The sequence below is a fragment of the Pelecanus crispus genome, chromosome 6 (genome assembly GCF_030463565.1).
Source record: "Pelecanus crispus isolate bPelCri1 chromosome 6, bPelCri1.pri, whole genome shotgun sequence".
Taxonomy (NCBI): Eukaryota; Metazoa; Chordata; class Aves; order Pelecaniformes; family Pelecanidae; genus Pelecanus; species Pelecanus crispus.
In genome coordinates this window covers 64,382,453-64,401,646 of record NC_134648.1, presented here as the reverse complement: position 1 = coordinate 64,401,646, position 19,194 = coordinate 64,382,453, and the positions used below count along the sequence as shown (strand labels likewise).

The 19,194-nt window shown below is 43.9% G+C and overlaps 1 protein-coding gene across 1 annotated transcript in view; it reads right to left on the bottom strand.

The window, feature by feature from the left end:
• Positions 1–19,194, bottom strand: part of CEP170B (centrosomal protein 170B) — a 56,407-nt gene that overhangs the window by 24,457 nt on the left and 12,756 nt on the right. Inside the window, exons 2-7 of the mRNA XM_075712513.1 lie at positions 18,606–18,695; positions 15,458–15,536; positions 12,448–12,506; positions 10,983–11,121; positions 2,862–2,963; positions 1,257–1,733 (exon numbers count right to left, since the gene is read on the bottom strand). Coding sequence (XP_075568628.1) covers positions 1,257–1,733; positions 2,862–2,963; positions 10,983–11,121; positions 12,448–12,506; positions 15,458–15,536; positions 18,606–18,695 — 946 coding nt within the window. The remainder of the gene's footprint in view (positions 1–1,256; positions 1,734–2,861; positions 2,964–10,982; positions 11,122–12,447; positions 12,507–15,457; positions 15,537–18,605; positions 18,696–19,194) is intronic.

Below are 19,194 nucleotides of genomic sequence, written 5' to 3'. Positions count from 1 at the left end.
CCAACCCAAACCCCCAAACCCTCTATCACACAGTCACAGTAGACTGAAAATAATACCCTAAATAATCAGGCAGGGCACCTCGACACTGTCGCTTATTGGGAAGAACTAGAAACAGGCAATGACAACAAAACGGTTCAATTTCCATGCCACACCAAACCCCAGGGCTGGATATGTGAGACCTTTTTGACCGTAGGGGCTTCTTAAAAAACTGTACAAAGAACCAGCAAGTTGGAGGGGTAATAGGTAAAACTCTTCATATTACAAGGAGGTTTTTTCCAACAAGGACCAAGCAAACACCTCTTTAAGGGAAAACATGGTATTGTTCTAATTTAAGAAGGACCTCAAGCACAAGTAGGTCTGGTAACCTTCAATATGACTTCATCAGTTAAAGTTGCAGTTCAAAATGACAGCTTTTTCAGCGCCCTGCGAGGCACTGCGAATGCAGGAATCAGTGGTCTCCTCCTAGCTGTTCAGTGCATGGCCCAAGAGAGACATTCAAGCAAGCCCAAATCTTGCAAAATATATTCAAAGTCGCATGACAATCATGTCAGTCCCACCAGCTGCACTAAGAACTGGTCTCCAAACTACACTCTAGATCTTTGAAAATCCCCAAAGAATTCCTCACAGTGACACACTTAACAGGACACAGGTCCACGAAACCTCAAGTTTTTCAACAGAGCAAGATTTTCAGAGAAGCTGTAGTTTAAGAGAAGAAACCTTCTACAAGCACAGCAATTTCCTCCACTGGTGATCATGCATATCTCAACTCTATCAGTAGTCTCCATGTCAGGACCTTTAGTAATCTGACCAAGTGGCTCTGGTCATTACAGCCATCAGGATGATTAGCACTTAGCCTCTTCTGGACTGCAGCTAAAAAGAAAAGTCATTCCTTCAGCAAGGAGAAGCCAAGAGAAGAACCAGCCTGCCTGACTACATGGAAATTATTTTAGAGATTTAAAAATCAAAATCCTTTTCTCAATCACTGTTACTGCTGAGCTGGTGTTACACATGTAGAGGAACCAGATTAGAGTGTCCCCAGGCCAGCATCACACATGACTTCAGGGCCAGGTGAAGAGCCTGCTAGCCAGATTCAAAACCATTAACAGTCATTAAAGAAATAGTCTTCATCTTGCAAATTTGGAGCAGAGATAATTAAGTCCAGTTCTCCCTGACAGGAGAAGGGTTTTCCCCCTTTATTATGTTGCATTTGCACGGCCAACAGAGACCTATGTCCACATAACAAGGCATTCACTCACCTTTAAGCGTCCGCACATGAACCGGCAGGTCACTCTTTGTACTGTACACATCATCTCCTGGAGACTGCCGTCTCATCAAGCTTGGGTCATTCTGGACAAGCCAGTCAGCCACTTTGCTCTCTGCTGACATCACCTCTGTATGAGCTGGTTCCTTACTATACGGTCTTCTCTGTCTGAGCGAAAATTTAGTTACGTGGTCTTTTATCTTTATTTTACCAGGGGTACCATCATCAAATTCAATGGTGAAAGAGGCATGACTCTGGACAACAGGGGCCACTAAAGCATCAACATCCTTTGTTGGGATCTCATGGACCTGTGTTTCTGGAGATTTTGATGGCTGCTGAAATTCTTTAGTTGGAATCTCAAAGTAACTTGGCTCTCTCCGAAAGGCAAACACAGACTGTTCCTGGGCATCTCTATAAGCAGAAATATTACCATTCAGTTCCTCTTCATGTTGGGTTATCTCTTTTGATCTTTCTACAAAAGGGGGAAAAAAAGGCAAGAAAACCTTAAATTCACAAACATCAGCTGAAATGAATCAAAGAAAAAATACAAGTTCTGTTTTAGATAGCTTTGTACTGTGGCCTCATCACTGAAATCAGTGCTTACTGCACTGCTGTGGTCTGACCAACATTTGTTATATTCACTTTGTCCTTTCTACCATTGCTCCCCAAAGAGAGACCTGAGCACACACACATGCACCATTGTATGTTTTGGCAGAACCTACATGGTTGGTGGCATTTTAAGTTTTCTGTATTCCTGGGCTGATGTGGAAGGAAGATAATCCTGTTTCACTTTGCTGAATTCACTTACTTGCATACCTACTCAGCTTTCTACAGTTCAAAGAAAAAGCTTGAGTGTACAAAGCTAATCACAGGAATGATTTGCTGGATCAACATCTAATTCTGTAACATTACCAGGGAGAAAACCACATTTTTTCAGCAGTGCCCAAACTTCTTGGCTAGAGGGTCATTTACTTTATTTCAACCTCTTAGGAGGGCTGCTAATCACAACTCCTCTCTGCTAGAGAAGAGATACACTGCACATGCATTGAAATAAAAAACTTCTTTGTGCAGTAAAGGATATGCTTGATAGAAACATCAGGTTTACTGCACGAGTGAAAAAAGATGCATCTTCCATGCATACTAATTCACAACAACAGGAGTGGTAAGACTAAATGGCTTCCAAGGATGATGAGGTGAGAAACAGATTGCTTCCATATCAATCAAATCCAATCAATGCATCAGCTCTTAAAGTGCCTTTTAGATAGGAAATGCCTAGGAGACACAGTGGATGGTTTATCAGGTGGGCTGCATACGATCACAGATACAGCACTGCTGTGTAACTAGGTCTCAAGCAAGTTTCGTGAGGCCTTTCTCATGCATACTGAATTATTCCACAACTGCCATTTCTAATGGTCAAATATTTTAGAGGAAACATTTTAGTTTTGCCTTATTCTGGTTTCAGTGGCAGTAATCTACACATAGGAATGTGCAAATACGAGTACAAAAACGCAGTAATTAAAGACTTCACACAGTAAAGATCAAAAGTGTTCTGAAAATCCCCCCCCCCCCATCTTCTCCCACCCCAAAACATCTCCATTACCTGAGTAATGTTCCTCTTGCCTTCTGTCCTCCTTGTTATTTGCATCATCTTCCCCCCACCAGGAGGGCTGCCCATAAAGAGGGGTGCGGTAAGTACTGGTCTCTAGGAAGAGGATAAGCAAATACTTTTACACAGAAAAATCAATTTACCAGGTTCACAGAAGTTAACCACATGCCAAAAAGGGAAAAACAGCAGGGTCAGATGAGATCATGTACCTGTTACATTGCACTTATAACAGCAGCAAATTATACATAATAAGGAGTATGTTCAGGCTTTTCTTCTTTTCCCTCTTTTTTACATTGTGCTGTAAGATACTGACTCCACCTCCCTTCGCTGTCTTTTCATAGCTGTGTTTCCCGAATACTGGCTTTTCTCTCTCTCTAGCCTCATTGTTCACAGGAAGTGGAAGATTTTTGGGAGGACAGACTGCAAAACGACAACCACAAAATTGTCTGCAACTCACCTGCAATTCAGGTGAAAATCAGACTTTAATCGTGATCCTAACTAGGAAGGCTTTAGCTCTGCCCTTTCTTGCCCCACCATGTACTCGGATGGTGTGACGCCAGACATTTTTTCCAACTATTCACCACTCCCGCTCTAAGTGACACACATCCCACAACAGGAAATTCTTGAAGCGTTACAAATTTAGGGAAAGTGGTAAAACCATCTCCTTACACATACATAAAGAAGCAGTAAACTCTTGCTCTCAAAAGCTTAAAGTAAACCTAGTGGATTCCAGAGTCACTGCAGGACAGAGGGTTTTTCTCATGGAGGAGCTTCCCCTAGAAGAGCCAGACTTTTGTAATTCTCTCTGCTCAAAGAGCACTACAAAACAAGATTGTGTTTTGGCAGTGCCTTGGGCTGCTGCTGTTTATGCAACAAGTAAAAAGAATACACCTCAATTTACCTGTGGTATAGTTATTATTATTATGTTTTTATAATAGTTTAAGAGAAGCAAATAAAGTAGCTTTTGTTCTTTCATCTAGAGGTGACAGAGACACAAGGATAGGTCAGGGGCTGAAGTTAAGCTCCAGCTTTGTTAGCCACTTCTGCCTCTAAGAGCGATCAGCACACGCTTTACCAGCCACGTCTTAAACCCTGGCTCCAGCTACACAGCCGTCACTGGGCTTCTACTGCCAGCTGCTGCTCGCTCAGCTTGTGGTTTTAAAACTACACACTGCTCTGTATAAAGCAGCCCTCAAACAGCCCTGCAATTTTGCATTCCCTACTTTAATAAAGACATGACAGAAGGTAGTCATTAGCATAAGGGAAGTCGGGAGAGGAAGGGGAATTAAATAATTCAAAGAAAAAAAAAGAAGCCTGAATTTCTGCTGCTGTTTCTAAAGCTACACAGACCCAATGGCCACTACTTCAGATGTTTTTTTTCTAGCATAGTTCCAGAGATATATAAGCTCATACACTGACAGTCCATAGGCAAAAATTTTGCTTTACAGATGCAGCCCACAGGCCCTTTTCAGGAGATCTTCGTGTTTCAAAATTAACCATGCTGCCTCCCTTCACACTGCGGATCAAAAGAGGCTGAAAGTATTACTCTCCTTTCTGCCTAGAGTGTGTGGAAGATAAACTGTGTTCCCATTATGTAGGTGGCCTTTGAAAGTTCAAAGGAGGAAGCATTTCTCACCATGAATAAATTGGAATTGCCAAGCAATAAGTTTCATAACTGAGGATGGGTAAACCCACTCAAGGGAGAAGGGAAGGGGAAGAAAAAAGAAAAAAAAAACCACCAAAACAAAACAAAAAAACCCATGACATACCACTATTCACAAGCTTGTCAATGAACAGAGGTACTGAAATGTAGGGTTTGATCTCTGCTAGGCTGAGACCTTCTGTTATGCAGCCTAGCAGAAACCTACCACCCTCTCTTCATGCCATGACTTGCCTACTAGACCCCCACCCCAACCACACAGGATCTGCTCTACCAATGTCAGGCACTTCTTTTTGGCACACACTGCAATGCATTATCACCCTCTGAAGTGCAGTATTGATCTTAGGGTTGATGGCCAAGAGGCAGTCAGGGCCAGGAGGAGAACACTTTGGGTGATGGACAAATCCATTAACAACAGCGAGCTATGTCTGGGGTAACTCATGCCTAAAGGTGAATGGGGCAGAGCAAAGGGCTCAACCCTGAAGAAACACATGAGACTTGGGATACTTGTCTCAGATTAATATGATCAATTCTGAAAGCTCATTAGTGGTTTATTTATAAGACCATCTCGTACTCAACTCTTGCACAAGCAGCATCATTGCCAAGCATGGGTGCTGTTACTGCTTGCACCTCGCAAGGAGTTGCCTCATTACAGCTCGTCTCTCCAGTACATCCCAGCCCCGCACAGGATCCCAAAGGCCACCTAGTCTCGAAGATTCTAGTTATCTGTTTCAAGAAAATTTTGTTTCCAAAGGGGCAAAAGTGAGCCAAGAGAGCTCACATCCATCCTGCAGGACAGACTTCTTCTCAGAAGCTGCTCCAGCCCCGAGATCTGTGTCCCACCTGTGTACTGGACACAGGAGCTACTGCCTTTGTCCCCCGGGAGCTTTTCTGCTACAGGGAAAAGGCAGCCAGGGGAGCAAGTCAACACTGGTCAGACTTCTGTTGATGGGGAACTTTGGGGTTACAAGGAAAGCTGAAGAAAAAAAAAAAAAAAAAAAAGATAGGATTTACAAAGAATAATGAGCCAGTTCCTCTGCCTTCTCAAATTTCCCCCTCTACCCTGAAGAGCCCTCATACATGCTTGGAAATTCCCCAAATTCCCCCTCTGACAGAAGCTAGCACAAAGCCAAAACCCCAGGGCACATCAAGGAGCACCTACAGAGAGCACATCAGGCTGGGCAGAGCGCACCCAGGGTGGGAGCCACTCTGCTGCACTCTCTGCATGGTGGCAGAAGGTCCCTCCTGCACCCCGGGGCAGGACACGGAGCTCATGTGGCCCCACCTGCAACGCTCTGTTACAGCGTGTGTAACACATCTGCTTGCTTCTGTGGGTTGTTTTTTTTTTTTTTCATTCCCTCCCTCTCCCGGCCTCCACAATAAACTGGAACTTCATTCTAAAATCTGCAAAAAGCACAGATGGGAAGCTGAGGAGTCAGTATCTTGCTATTTGGGGACAGTTTCGGTATTTTAAGAGCAATTAATGTTTCCACTGAGCCTTCATATTAATTTGCATTTTGAATAACATTATCAAGTGACACAGACACCCTCATTCTCAGCTACTGCTGAAAGCAGCCAGATCCTCAGCCAGAGTAAAATTTCCCTGACTTCAGAACAGCTACATGAATTTGCTGCCCTGCTCATATCAGAAGCTTCTGTCCCTTCTAATTTGCCAGCACAACCAACCTGATGCCTGTCCCTGCTCCAGCTCTAACACAATACTGTGTAAAAAAGGCAGGGAGGAAGCGTGATAGGAAGGCAGCTAAACCAGATGGCTGTGACTGGAGCAGGCCAGGGAGCAGCTACATATGCAGTTGTGCCAGGGGGCTTTGCTCTCCACCAGCTGGGATGCATTTTGGGTAGCAGCCTCAACCTGGACCCGCAGCACCCAGAGCTGTGCATCTGCCTGTCCCCCAAGACATTGCATACCACCCTGAAGCCACCACCTGTCTGTTATATTTTAATGTAAGAAGGAAGCTCTAGCAAGAGCAGAGAGACTCAGGGCTTGCCCGACTCAGCGGTGAAATGAGGAACACCAATGAAAACTAACTGCTCAGTCATTTTAATGACATGAGACTTCCTCCAGTCGATGGCAGCTTGTTACCACCTCTCTCTGCGCTGTGCCAGGTTGCCCAGATGGTGCCAATTCATTTAGACATATTTCTTGGCTCATCAATTCAGGCAGACAGCCCAAAAACCATCCTTTTAGATAACTGAATTGAGGTCAGCACAAGCATTCAGCCAGATAAATACTGAGCTACTGGTGACAGTGTAATACAGGGAAGACCACTGACATACACGTTCTGCTCCTGGATTTCAGTCTTTGGGGCAGTCACTTAAAAGAACAAATTAAGGCTGTTTTAGCGCAGAACAAGGGAGGTCCGTTTTTTTAATAAGTCTGACAAGAATGTGGCCTGTTAAATTAATAAATTAAATTAATGAATTAACTATTGATCACCTGAAGGACAGGCACCACAATGAGAAAAAGATGAGATGTGTCAATATAAAGGATGTATTTATGGAGATATGAATCACAGAGAACACCACAAAGACAGGACCAAAAATACAGTCCAGGTGGTGAAAGGGAAAGGAGAAAGCCTGTGTTAATGCTGCTTTCTACCAGCGAGTGGGCAGAAGAGCTTTCATGATGAGCACGCAGCTCCCACCGCAGAGGGGTCTGATTTTCCTTGAAGGTATCCCCTGTGGTCGGGACAGAACTGAGGGCTGCGCTTCACCCAGGTCCTCGTAAAGCTTCAAACCATCACAAGAGAGAGACAGACAGCAATAGCAAATTTCTTTGCTGACAGAAGCGCATGCAGCTTTGAAGCTGTCTACAGCAAGTCATAACAAAAGCATGAGAAATCCAGCTTGCTTTAAGTCAAATCATTTTTGATTCATTATTAATAACAATAATGTCCATCTTCAGAAGATGCAGAGTAGGCTTCTTACGGCAGAGGCCTTGGGGAAGAAAAAAAGATGATCTAGCTATAACATTTTAAAATTAATTCCTTACATCTCTGCTTTTTAACTCCTCTCCAAAATAGAGAATTCAGACCTAGTAAAAACCATAAAGTAATTTTCTGGCTCTTTCCTGCAGTATTTCATGTGTGCGTAGCAAACCTAAGCCCTGGTCTTTTGTACCTGCTGTGAACATACGCAGAACCCAGAGGCTTTCAAATCAGGCTGATAATCACAAATTTATTTGTACCAGTTACATGGTCAAACCTTTACACGCTGCAGGTACCACCACACTAGCTCAGACAAAAAGCAGATACCCCACCACCACTCCCCTAAATTGAAGGCTAGGGTAGAGCTGTGTGTCTAAATAGCTATTACCATGATCTCATGAGGAAAGCAGCCAAAGACCATGGAAACCACTTCACAACTGGGCACAACTCCCACTGACTCCGTCCACGCCTGCCTGCTGACCTCAGCCCTGAAGACCAACAAGACTTTCAAGTTGGCCACTCTGTTGAGAGGACTCCCTAATGACACTGACGCTAACCCGGCAAGCAAGCCTATTTCACAGATCCCAGAGAAACTCAAGTCCTGCTCCTAAGTTGGTGATGCCTGTTTCAGCTGGACACTCTGGGCAGCCTCCACCCCTGGAAACTCACGCCTGCAGCAGTTATTCAGAGGTTAGTCATCAGATTCAGCATTATCTAGTGCCATCAGCCTGTGAGGGCTTTAAAAAAAAAAAAAAAAAAAATTAAGATCAGCCTGAGGATTAACTATGCATTGAGAACAGAAGACCACAAAGTAGCTTATCTCATCCAGTACCTCAACTCAGGTAGCAACAGATGGGGATTGTAACAGTCTTAAAATCTGCTCAGTTCAAGGCTGTACCTTGCCTCCTGATCACTTAAGGCTTTAAACATGAGAGATGATTGCTATTTTTAGCATTAACTAGCTGAACTGTGGGCACTTTTCTTATTCATATCCATATCCAACCCACAGGGCTTACCAAGCTCCTTGCCTCAAACATTTCACAAAGACTGATGATTTCCTGCTTACAGGCAACATACACCCAAAAGCTGCAAGTTCAACAGCATAAAGACTAAATGGCTGAGCTGTTTCCCATATACTCGGCAGGATCTCTTTATCCTCATCCCCTCACCTCCTCCCAATTCTAAGCAGCTCTAATTGTTCACATTGTTTTGTTAAACCTTTTCCCTGAAAGCTTGCATTCCCTCTGCCTCTTTTCCACCCTGGGAAGGGATCGTTCTAAAGCCTTTTGTCACCCCAGACCTTGCTTTAATTAGTCAATGCAAATTCCTAAATACCTACGGGCTTAGCAAAACAGCTCTTTCCCCAAAGCCTCTTTCTGCTGCCACTAAGCAAGCCCACTCCCTGTAAGAATACTACATTCTTCTTTCCACTAATCATTTTAAATTGCTGCCACTCCTCCAAGCAACCAAGGAGAAACTGTGTATGTGTGCAGATGAAGACAAGGTGAATTAGTCACATCACAGATGAAGAAGGGACCCACTGATCATTCTGCTCACGTGACAGAGATGCTTTTGGGAGAGTGAGGCACTGATTTAACGCTCCCACTCCCTCCCTTGCTTCCACAGGCTTCAGTCCAATCAAGCAAAATACTTCCAACAAAAAGTCCTGAATTCCTCCATCTTTCAGTGGGGTTAGCAGCACTTCACAGATTTTTTTTTTCGTATCTGTCCCTCAGTCCCACTGCACGTGACATACTTCAGCACTGGCCCCCACTAAGTTCTCACAGCCCTTCTTGCCTTAGACCTATGGTCTGTGCCCACTGACAATGACAGAAACATAACGCAGGTCTGCAAACCACTCGCTAGAGAAATGGGTCACCTTGCTGAAGAGTCACTCAACGTCCTGACTTTGAAGATGTTCCAAATATCAGCTGCTTATACTATGTAAGTTAAAACCAACCAGTGTGTATTTTGGAAGGTGGCAAGAATAAAAATGAGAATATTCATGCAACCAGGCAGCAGCAAATGCAAACTGATTCCAGTTACTGGTAAACTGGCCCTGTTACTGTCCATGCTTTTCAAGACCCCATGTCCCTTGAAAGGCAGCTGGGCAGCTCTCCCCCCCCAGCAAGATTCACCTCTTCTCACCCTCCGCGGTGTCAGGGTTAATCATCACCAACTTCATCCCTTTAACTGCACACTTGTGAGGCAAAGTCACAAACACCACATCCACGGGAGAGGGCAACACACAGACACAGCTAAAGCAACACGAAGAAAAGTTTTGCAGCATGGAAAATGGGAGTCGGGCACACAGGTGCATGTGCGTGTGCTTCCATGCACAGCCGGAAGCAACAACAAGACGAGGGAGAAAAATTACGCTGTTGTAGTATGCTATGTCAGTTTAGAGGGATTTTCATAAAGACAATACATGGGAGATTAAGGTCAGCCAACCCACTCCAATTAGTTATCACGAAGCCTTAACGGATTTATCCAAAGTTGTACACTTTTGTAGAAAGCTGCTGTATCTATATGTAGGTCACCTCACCCAAGACGCTGCCTCACTCTTTTACTTGCCCATCCTTTTCCCTCCATTCACCTCCCTGCTCCTTCCTCCAACAGACCCACTGGGCAGTCTCTCTGCTAACACTAAAGCTTTCCAATCAGTCTGCCATCCTGGTGCCACAAGACCACCGCTGGCAGTCATCCATCACTGGGATACTTTAAAACCATATTTGTTCCTCCCATACATCATCAAGCTCTAGAAGGGCACCAACCAATACCTGAGCAGAACTGGGGAGAGACCTGCCAGGGCAGTACGTACAGGAGGTAGGAAGTTGGGTGAGACAACGCTGCTGGGGAGGTCTTGGCCCACCATGATGGGGAACATGGAGGAAGCAAGTTTGGCAAAGGGTCTTTAAAGGAAGGCAGCAGTGGGTAAATAAAAATAGAGAACAGAAGGAATTTTTCACATGGAAAAGGTTTGCAGCTGGGGAACAGTGAACCTGAAGCAAACATCTCCCAGATTGGCAGTCAGTTTCCATCCCACATATTGGCACGTTAGGAAATACAGCCATTTAAGACCATACAGAGCTTTTTGAAAGAAATGGCTTGTTGCTTCTTTGCCTGCCTGCCTGCCAGCACCATGCCACAGCAGCCATACATTTTCTACTCTGAGTCACCACCTCTGTTCAAATACCAGCTCACGATTAGAACATTAAAAATAGACCAGACAGGTGCCAAAGAACTTACCAAACCTGCTTGGCCCACAGGTTCTCCAGCACACACACAGCGACAAGGCATGCATGAGCCATCACGCCAGCAGATTTTTTTGGAGGGTCAATCTCCAAAAACTGAGAGTCTGAAACATTCAGAGGTTTACAAAGATGACCCTTCCGGAACTGCTCCTAGACTCAACCCACAACACTGTACTGTCAGAATCATGACCCAGTGCAGGGCTCAGGCTGCACTTTGTTATAAATCTCGATTAACTGGTTCCTGAGCAAGTACCTGTAATTGCTTTCCTCTCTCCTTTCTCCAGCTTGGCTTGCGGGGACTCAGTGTAGACACCGTGCTCCATGGGCTGCTCCACCCTCTTCATGGCCGTGCCTTTGTAATTCATCTGAAGTTGGCTGGTGTACTTCTCATGCTGCAGAGACACAAGCAACAGTTGCAGGGTGCCCTTGCGATCTGTGCGCTAGCCCATGGAAAAGATAAACCATCCTTCCCCACAAACGGATCATACAAAAGCAAATACTGCAGCTACGTTCTGCAACAAAAAGAAAGCACACCTGAGTAGGACAGCAGAAATGCCAGCTGAGAGGCTTTCAAATACCCCATTTGGAAGACATTAAGTGACAGTTCTAGTCCATGAGAAGGTCACTGTGACTTAGCTCTGCAAAATAGCTAATTAAGAACCCCTTTAAAGAATAAACTGAGAAGAATCAGAACTCAGAATTTTCCATTCAGGATTCAAATCCTGAAAATCCCCTTTGTTCTTAAAGAACATTATAAATTCTTTCAGGGCACTCATCTACATTATCACCGTTTTTCAGCAAAGGCAATTAAAATATATTTTAATTATTTCTCTCCAAACTCTCTTTCCAGCTAGGAAAGTGATTCTGCCTTAAAACAGGCTCCACATTAACATAGTAAATGAGCTATTTAAAAGTGGGTTTATTACAAGTAAATTAATAAAAGGGTGTACCCATCCACACTACCCCTGAGTAAGTTCAATGAATCATTTGCCCAATTCTAGCTGCTACATTTCCCATCCTCTCCAAGTCCTAAACACAGAAGTAGGGCTAAGAAGACAGCATCTGCTAGCCAAGAGGTGATACTTGGCACTGATAGCCCAGTCCCTCAGCTGAACATGACAGCTTTCTTGCCTAGAGGGGGTTGCTTTTCTGCCTTAGATAAGAGGATGCTTGAATATTTCCTACCTGCTACTGAACTCTTTGTTTTAAAAACACCTCACTCATAAGAGGACTGCTCCGTAAGTGAAAATTGGGAGCTTGAAGGCAAAAATGAGATGATACACAGGAATAAATTAAGCAAACTTTAGCCTGCTGGAGAAAGTGTGATAGAGCTGGCCTAAGTCGCCATGCTCAGAAAAAGGCATCTGCACTCCACTTCTGGGAGGGAACAAGTTCTGCTGTGCTTCACCCACAAGCTAATGTGCTGACTGTTCTTTAATACATTACAGCTTTAGTAACTTTTTTGTTGGCAGTCAGGAAATCATAAATAACTTCATCTACACGTTAGCACAGGGATAAGAGAGATCAGAGCTGAGATAACTGGGAAATGGATCTCTCCTCAGAGGAAGGTTTTATTAAGTGCCAATCCAAGAAGACCCTCATGTTGTGGAACATTTCACTGCTGTCAAGAGTATTTTAATATGTCAGTCTGCTTGACCATTACTAGAGCACTTAAATTTTTTTTTTTAAAAAATGCACCTGCACCCAGACATCCTTACCTTTAATGCTTCTTCTGGGACTTTGTGTTGAATTTGTTCGAGGACATACATGTTTGAATGTACAGAACTCGTTAAGGAAATGGCAAAGGAATTGGATGGACAGAGAAATCTGGCATTTAGTCATGGAAAGAAAACAAGATCATAAAACCAGAGAAGCCTAAAATACACCGAGTACTAAAAGTTGCCTGTGCTGTACCCCACCATGGTCTTTGTCGTGCAAGTTTTGCAAGAGAGCACGCAATCACATCTGCTGGCCAGACCCATGGCAACTGAAGGGAAGCAGGCAAGGGGAGCAGGGCAGGAGAAGCTTGGGGGACCCCTAGCAGCTCCGTGCAGGACCCAGGGGACCAACCAGAGCCCTGACTCAACTCACACCCCACTCCTCTCCACCTGGCTGGCAGCTCCAGACAGACCACTCTCTCCCATGGTATCCTGGCCAAGATGGGGCAATCTCGCACGCTCTGGACAAGGGAACAGTGGAGTTCAGCTCCCTGCAGGGATGCCTGGGACTATGGTGCTTGCTTGCCCTGACAAGACCTTTCAGGCACTGCCGTTTCCTGGATGAAAAGTAAATCAGGTCATGAGCTGCCTTGACCTCTTAGGAAGGGAGGCGTTCAACATGGTTGGGCCTAAGCAATAATCCTCAGCAACACTGCCTTAAAAAAAAAAACAAACAAAAAAAAAACCCAACAACAAAAAAAGAAGCATCTGGCAATGTCATCATGAACAACTCATTCAGCACAGCACAGAGCAAAGGGGAGGAAAAAGGAAAGATGGAAAATGTTAGACTAAAAATAAACCAAGTGATAGTGGCATAGCAGGGAAACTCTGCACAGTCTGTAAGTGAAACTGTAAATGGAAAAGAGACAAACGCTCTTATGCAACAGCACACAGCTCACTCGGAGACCTCAGGAGATACTGCCTTCCACACCGAGCTGAACGTGGTATGCACAGAAAGCACTGTTAAAGAGGGTGGCACCGAAGCAGCAAGGGAGAAGAAGAGATTGTACTGCCATAGCAGCTACACTGAAGTAAAAAGATGACTCTAAAACCTACGTTCTTTAAAGTTTTGCTGTTGAGGGCAATAAATTCTACAATTCATAAATGCAATCATTCATTTCACGTGAATATCCATGTAAGGGCTACAGAACTAAACACTTCAACTCAGCTGCTTAGTGCTCAGAATTGCTTTCTATAAAAAGTTTAAATCTGTATCACAGCCATTAAAACCTACCCACGCAGTGGCTTATGCCTTCACTAGACTGGAGCTCACAGCAAATCTACGGGTTTCCCCACACATCTAGAGACCAGAAGACACATGACCAGCTACATCAAAAAAAAACATTTGCAAAGTGGCAAAGTCGAGAAAAGCTAGAACTGAGGTTGCCTATGGGACTGTAACAGGCTTCATCACGTGTGCACTGAGATGCCACCTTTAACGACTTAATCCCTGATGACGGTGCTCTTTTATTGGGCAGCACTCAGTAAGGGGCTACTCAGTATTTTTCCCCCCCATGTATGCCTGAACCCTCATCAACTGCACCCTGTTCAAACACTGATCTGAAGGCAAATAATCTGTCTCCTTTCTCTTTTTTTTTTTTTAAAGTGTCAGCAACTACCTCCCTTTAAAAAAAAAAAAAAGAAATACTACTGTGAAGCAAGGATTTGTTATTTCTAAAATGGCAAGAGACAGAGAGAGACCAAGACCAAAAGTATGATCTTACACAAGGCCTAGAAAACCCTCTTTTCCAGCAGATCCAGGATTGCACACACATCAGTTTCAGCATCCCTGTTGCAACAGTGAGTGCTCCTGCACTGTCACTGCTTAGAGCCGAGGTACCCAGTTCCCTGGAAGACCAGGGAGGCTCAGCCTCTCCTCACTGCTTCAGCTCTCTGGGCTCCAGCAAGGTTTGGAGTATTTCAAGGGCTACATCATGGCCAAGCACAAACTGATTATCATGGAGACAACACAAGGCACAAGAATGTGGCCTTGGGGTCAAGCATGCACAAGAGTTTTGCAGCCAAACGCTTCCCCCCTCCACCAATGGTAAAACTTAGTTTCTGCCTCTATTCTCAGAAATATCTGGACTGTTTTAACTGACATTTCCCCACAAAAGAAAAAAGACACCTGGAGAAGACACTTGCTACTTCTAAATTCAGCCTGAGTGGGTAAAGTTTGGCAGATAGAAGCAACTGAAAAATGTGAAAAAAAGGATTAGATTACATGAAAAGCCAGCAATAGGAGCCTCTACTTACCATTGTTGCTCTGCAGGGTCACAAAGGCGTTTCAACATCTATGCTTATAGCCAGTCATACAGTCACATCAAGATAAAAAGGGATGAAGGCAAACGTGTTTTAGCGGACACTAGCAGGATTTGTGACTCCATAAACAAAGCAGTAACTGCAGCCTAGCCTCCCTCAATAGAGTTGAGATTTGCTATTGCTAAAGAGAGATTTACTCTTGCATTTCGTGGCAGAAACAATTTGCACCGGAAAACTTCAATCGATACAGAGTCAAAGGTCTGGTCATGAGCCCCAAAGCTAAACGTTTAAGGCTGAAGACCTGCAAATTATCGGAAGGCAAGCATTCGGGTGAAATGATTAACAAAACCAAACAAGTTGGATGAAAAAACATAGGAAGATTTTAGTTCAGACAGAACACTATGAAATATGTTTGTTCCTCGGCTGGTACCAGTTACAGTTGCCAGCCAAATAAAAAGAAAAAATGCAACCCTTCCTTAGAAAGAGACTGAAGAGGCACCTCCACAGTCACTACTGCCAGTCAGGGCCTGATTCAAAGTCCAATGAAGGTAGCAGGCATCATGATTAATATGCTGTGAATCAGGTCCATGGTGGAGAAACAAAGGCTTGTGAGCCATCCAAAGGCTCCAGGAGGCAAAACAAACACCCTTACTCATTAGTCACAATTAGCACTGTCAACTCCCCATGCAGCAAACAGCACAAAACCCAATCAAAGACCATGTCCCACTCCCTTTTCGGACAAGGATATCATAGCCGAAGCGAATAACATCATTCAGTTTTAGGGTGATGTACTTCTGGTCAGGAATCCTCACGTCATTGACGAAGGTCTGCAGGAAAGAACCACAGGAATGGTTTTTGACTGAGGGTATCAAGGTATCTCAGACAGATGGGGCTCCTGGGGGGCACCCATGCCCATCTGCCAATGGCACTGCACACATTCGGGGTGCACAGCACAAAGTCAGCCAGGCGAGGAGCTAAGTTCCCTAGAAAAATCAACACCAGCAAGTAGCTCCCATGGGCAAGTTAGAGCACCCCAATTATGCTTCAAAGCAAGGTTTGCTGAAGGGACCTCTAGGGAGATTTACCTTTCCACCAACTGCAAATGAAATTTTAGTCCCCGACTTGAACACGTAAATGAGGTGCCTGAAGTTAGGAACTTCAGATGCTCTCAGTTCTCCTCCACCCTTCACAACCAGCAAGAGCAAACGGTGCAACTCACACTCTAATTACTGAGCTGGGAATCAGCTTTCCGCTGGATGTCAAACAAGACTGGTGTCAGCCCCAAGGCCTGATAATTTAACAAGCAAAACCTATCACAGAGGAAGGGGGAAATGAAAATGCACTGGAAAACAAGCACTTAGAGTGGCATCACCGTGATGTCTGAGGCCACATTGTCCAAGACACCATATATCAGTACAACATGCCCTCGCACAAAAGATTCAGACTCATTTTTTCTATGCTCCAGGCAGTTAATTGAGGCCCAAAGAATACAAGTCATCCTCATAAAGGTGCAAGAAATGTACTCCATAGCTGTGAACAAACATCTCAGATGCCTGCTTTCCAAGGGGACCCCCTAAGGAACAATTCTTGCAGAACAAGGGAGGAACAAATCAAGCACTTATGGACATCTTTCATAAATAAACTCATGTACTTTTTTAACAACCCAGGCCAAATAAAAATAGATCAGGAACTCAGCTGAAGAAGCACCAGCGTGCTGATGGGGATTAGGCACTCGGTTGCACCCAGGGCAGTCACAGACACCAGGAAGTTACCCTGCCTCGCAAGGTGGGATTCACCCAGCCTCACAGACAAGGAACTCACTGTTGGGTCTTTGTAGCCTCAATACAAATGCATCTATGCTCTGATGAATCAAAATTATGCTAGAAAATGAATTACATGCTTTCACCACTGAGGCACAGTCTTCTCCTTCTGCCTTCTCACCTCAGCCAAGCCAAACATGCATGATAAGACCAAGCATTAACCACAGGGGAAAAATAAATGCTAGAGCAGGAAACTAGAACCTCTGCAGACAACAGCCGCCAGCTTCCTGGCAATTTACAGAAGAGCTGGGAAACAGGCCTGTAATTTCAGAATAAAAGCAGTGAAGCTGGTTAAAAGGCACGGGATTCCTATTTGCATTAATTTTTTTAAGATTTAAAAATCCCAGAACAGTCAGATCTGGAACAGGAATAATTATTTGCTGAATTTTCTGCCAAACAGAAGTCTGCAAGAAAACCCATTTTGATGTTGTTACCTATTCGTCCATGGTTACTTCAAATAAAATAATGCAAGGAAACTGCTTTTTGCAGATAGAAACGCTACCTTCAAAACCAAAAGACCCTTAATAGAGACTGCAGAATCAGCTGAACATTATAATAAAAACAACACAAAACATTTCAACTATTAATATGAACCAGATTATCCAGCAAAGCCATATAATGCACTGTTGACAAGCCATAAAGTAAATACAAAATAAAAGCAAATTCTGAAAACGGAATTAAAATGAAGGTCCTCAAAAGTGATTTCTTTAGTTTCAGGTGGGGAAACAAGTTTTCATGAAAATTTTCAGATAAGGACCTAGGTTTCTTTCATGCAAAATAAATTCAGTTTGGCCACAACAGTCTTCCCCAACAGAAGTGTGTTTGACCAGCTGCAGAAGACAGGCACTGCTGTAACTCCTTTTACTCCACTGCCCCTCTGAGCACAAGTCTATTACTAAAATGTAAATTCATATGCTTTAGCATGTGAATACAGAAAAGAATTAGTGGTACAAGTCTTCCCTCTCTTGCAAGCAGAATTTTCAGCTGCTATTTTGCCACCATGAGTTAAACACCACAAGTTTTAAACCAAGGATCCAGCTACAGCCTAGACCAGTTACTGGAAATATTCCCATTTCAGCAGGGCTCTGTGCCTTCAGCTATCAGGCCAAGAAGGATTAACACTCATTCTTGCTGTTTTCAGATGCCAGAAGAGGCAGAACAGTTGAGGTCTGCTTTAGCCACTGTTTTTGTGCAAGTTTCTGGGTTCCTCTTGTGTTTTTGTGGCTGTGATGGTGGAGGGCTTCTGTTTCTAAGCCCAAAACAATGACTGCAGTAAAACCCCTACTGGGAAGACAATTATGTGAATCTAGCTTAGACCTGCTCCAGCAGAGGAATAGCTCCGCTGGTATGAAGAAACAGCCAAAAAAGAGGCATGCTATGACATTAGGACAGTTTTAACTACGATGGTGTACTCAAAAATCACAGAATTCAGGTGGGCAGACAAAGCCCTCACCGAGCTGCCTAACACCACTGCATGAATTGGGACCAGAGCAAGGGTTAAGACTCAGGCAGGCTCAGCTCCCTGTTCTGGGCTCACATTATCCCTCGGCCTTCACACAAACCAGGCTAAAGGCAGGCAAAAGAGCAATTTTTATTATAAAAAAAGAGATGGTTTTAAATAGTTTCTCCCCAAAGAAATTAAATGTCTCATCATCCCATAAATCACTCCATGCACTGACAATTGACTTGCCAAAAGGTCACCCTGCTCATGCTGAACAGCTGCTCCAGAATCTTCACCAGTTTAATGCTAACATCCCCAAAATGAGACTGAATTTATTTCCTCCTCTTTTGCAAGAGGCTCTAATGATGTTGTTGAGCCCTGAAGCATTCTGGAAGGACACCAGAAGAAAGGGGAAAAGAAATACAATATTCACCAAAGCTTTCCTCTTCTAAGATGAGATGCTACATGACCCCCATCTCGGGCCTTGCAAATAATTATATATGTTTAGCTTAACTCCTGCCAACAGTTGCAGTGACCCAAAAGGGTCTAACAGTAGAATTAAGTAAGCGCACAAGCACTTGCAGACTCAGCACGCCACGTGTTCGCCTCCATCAGCTGGGAGGTTTGCTACTTACGCCGTTTAAGCTTCCGAGGTCCTTCACCCAGTGCTCATCTTTCTCCTTGTCATAGTTGATTACAGCATGCTGCTTATCGACACTGCGGGACTGGCAATGAAAGCACAATGAATGTGAGATTGGTCAGGCATAAGAGACACTATTAATCAAAGCAACATTTAGACATTAAACTAACTTGATATGGGGTAAGAGGAGAGAGGGGAAAAACAGGAAGGATTAAATATTATTTACTACTATAAATAACCAAAGGATAAACAGTAAATGCTTCCATGGTTGTTTAAACCATTCACTGAAGACAATACACTATTTGCATGGAGAGGGAAGGGGGGAGGGAATCACTGAAGGCTGTCAAGACTATGCCATAATTTCAATAAATTATATCAATACATGCTGAAAACAAAACCAGTCAAACTGAAAGCCTGGGAAGCAGGATCTCAGCCAGTGCAAACTAGAAGAGCTCTATTTTTCACCAGCTGAAGCTGATGGCCTCATCACTAGGGATGTTCCTATTTGGGATGATTTCTTCCTATGTTTCAAAGAGAAAAAAAATCATTTTCTTCAGTTACAAACCAAACTTATTCACAACAAT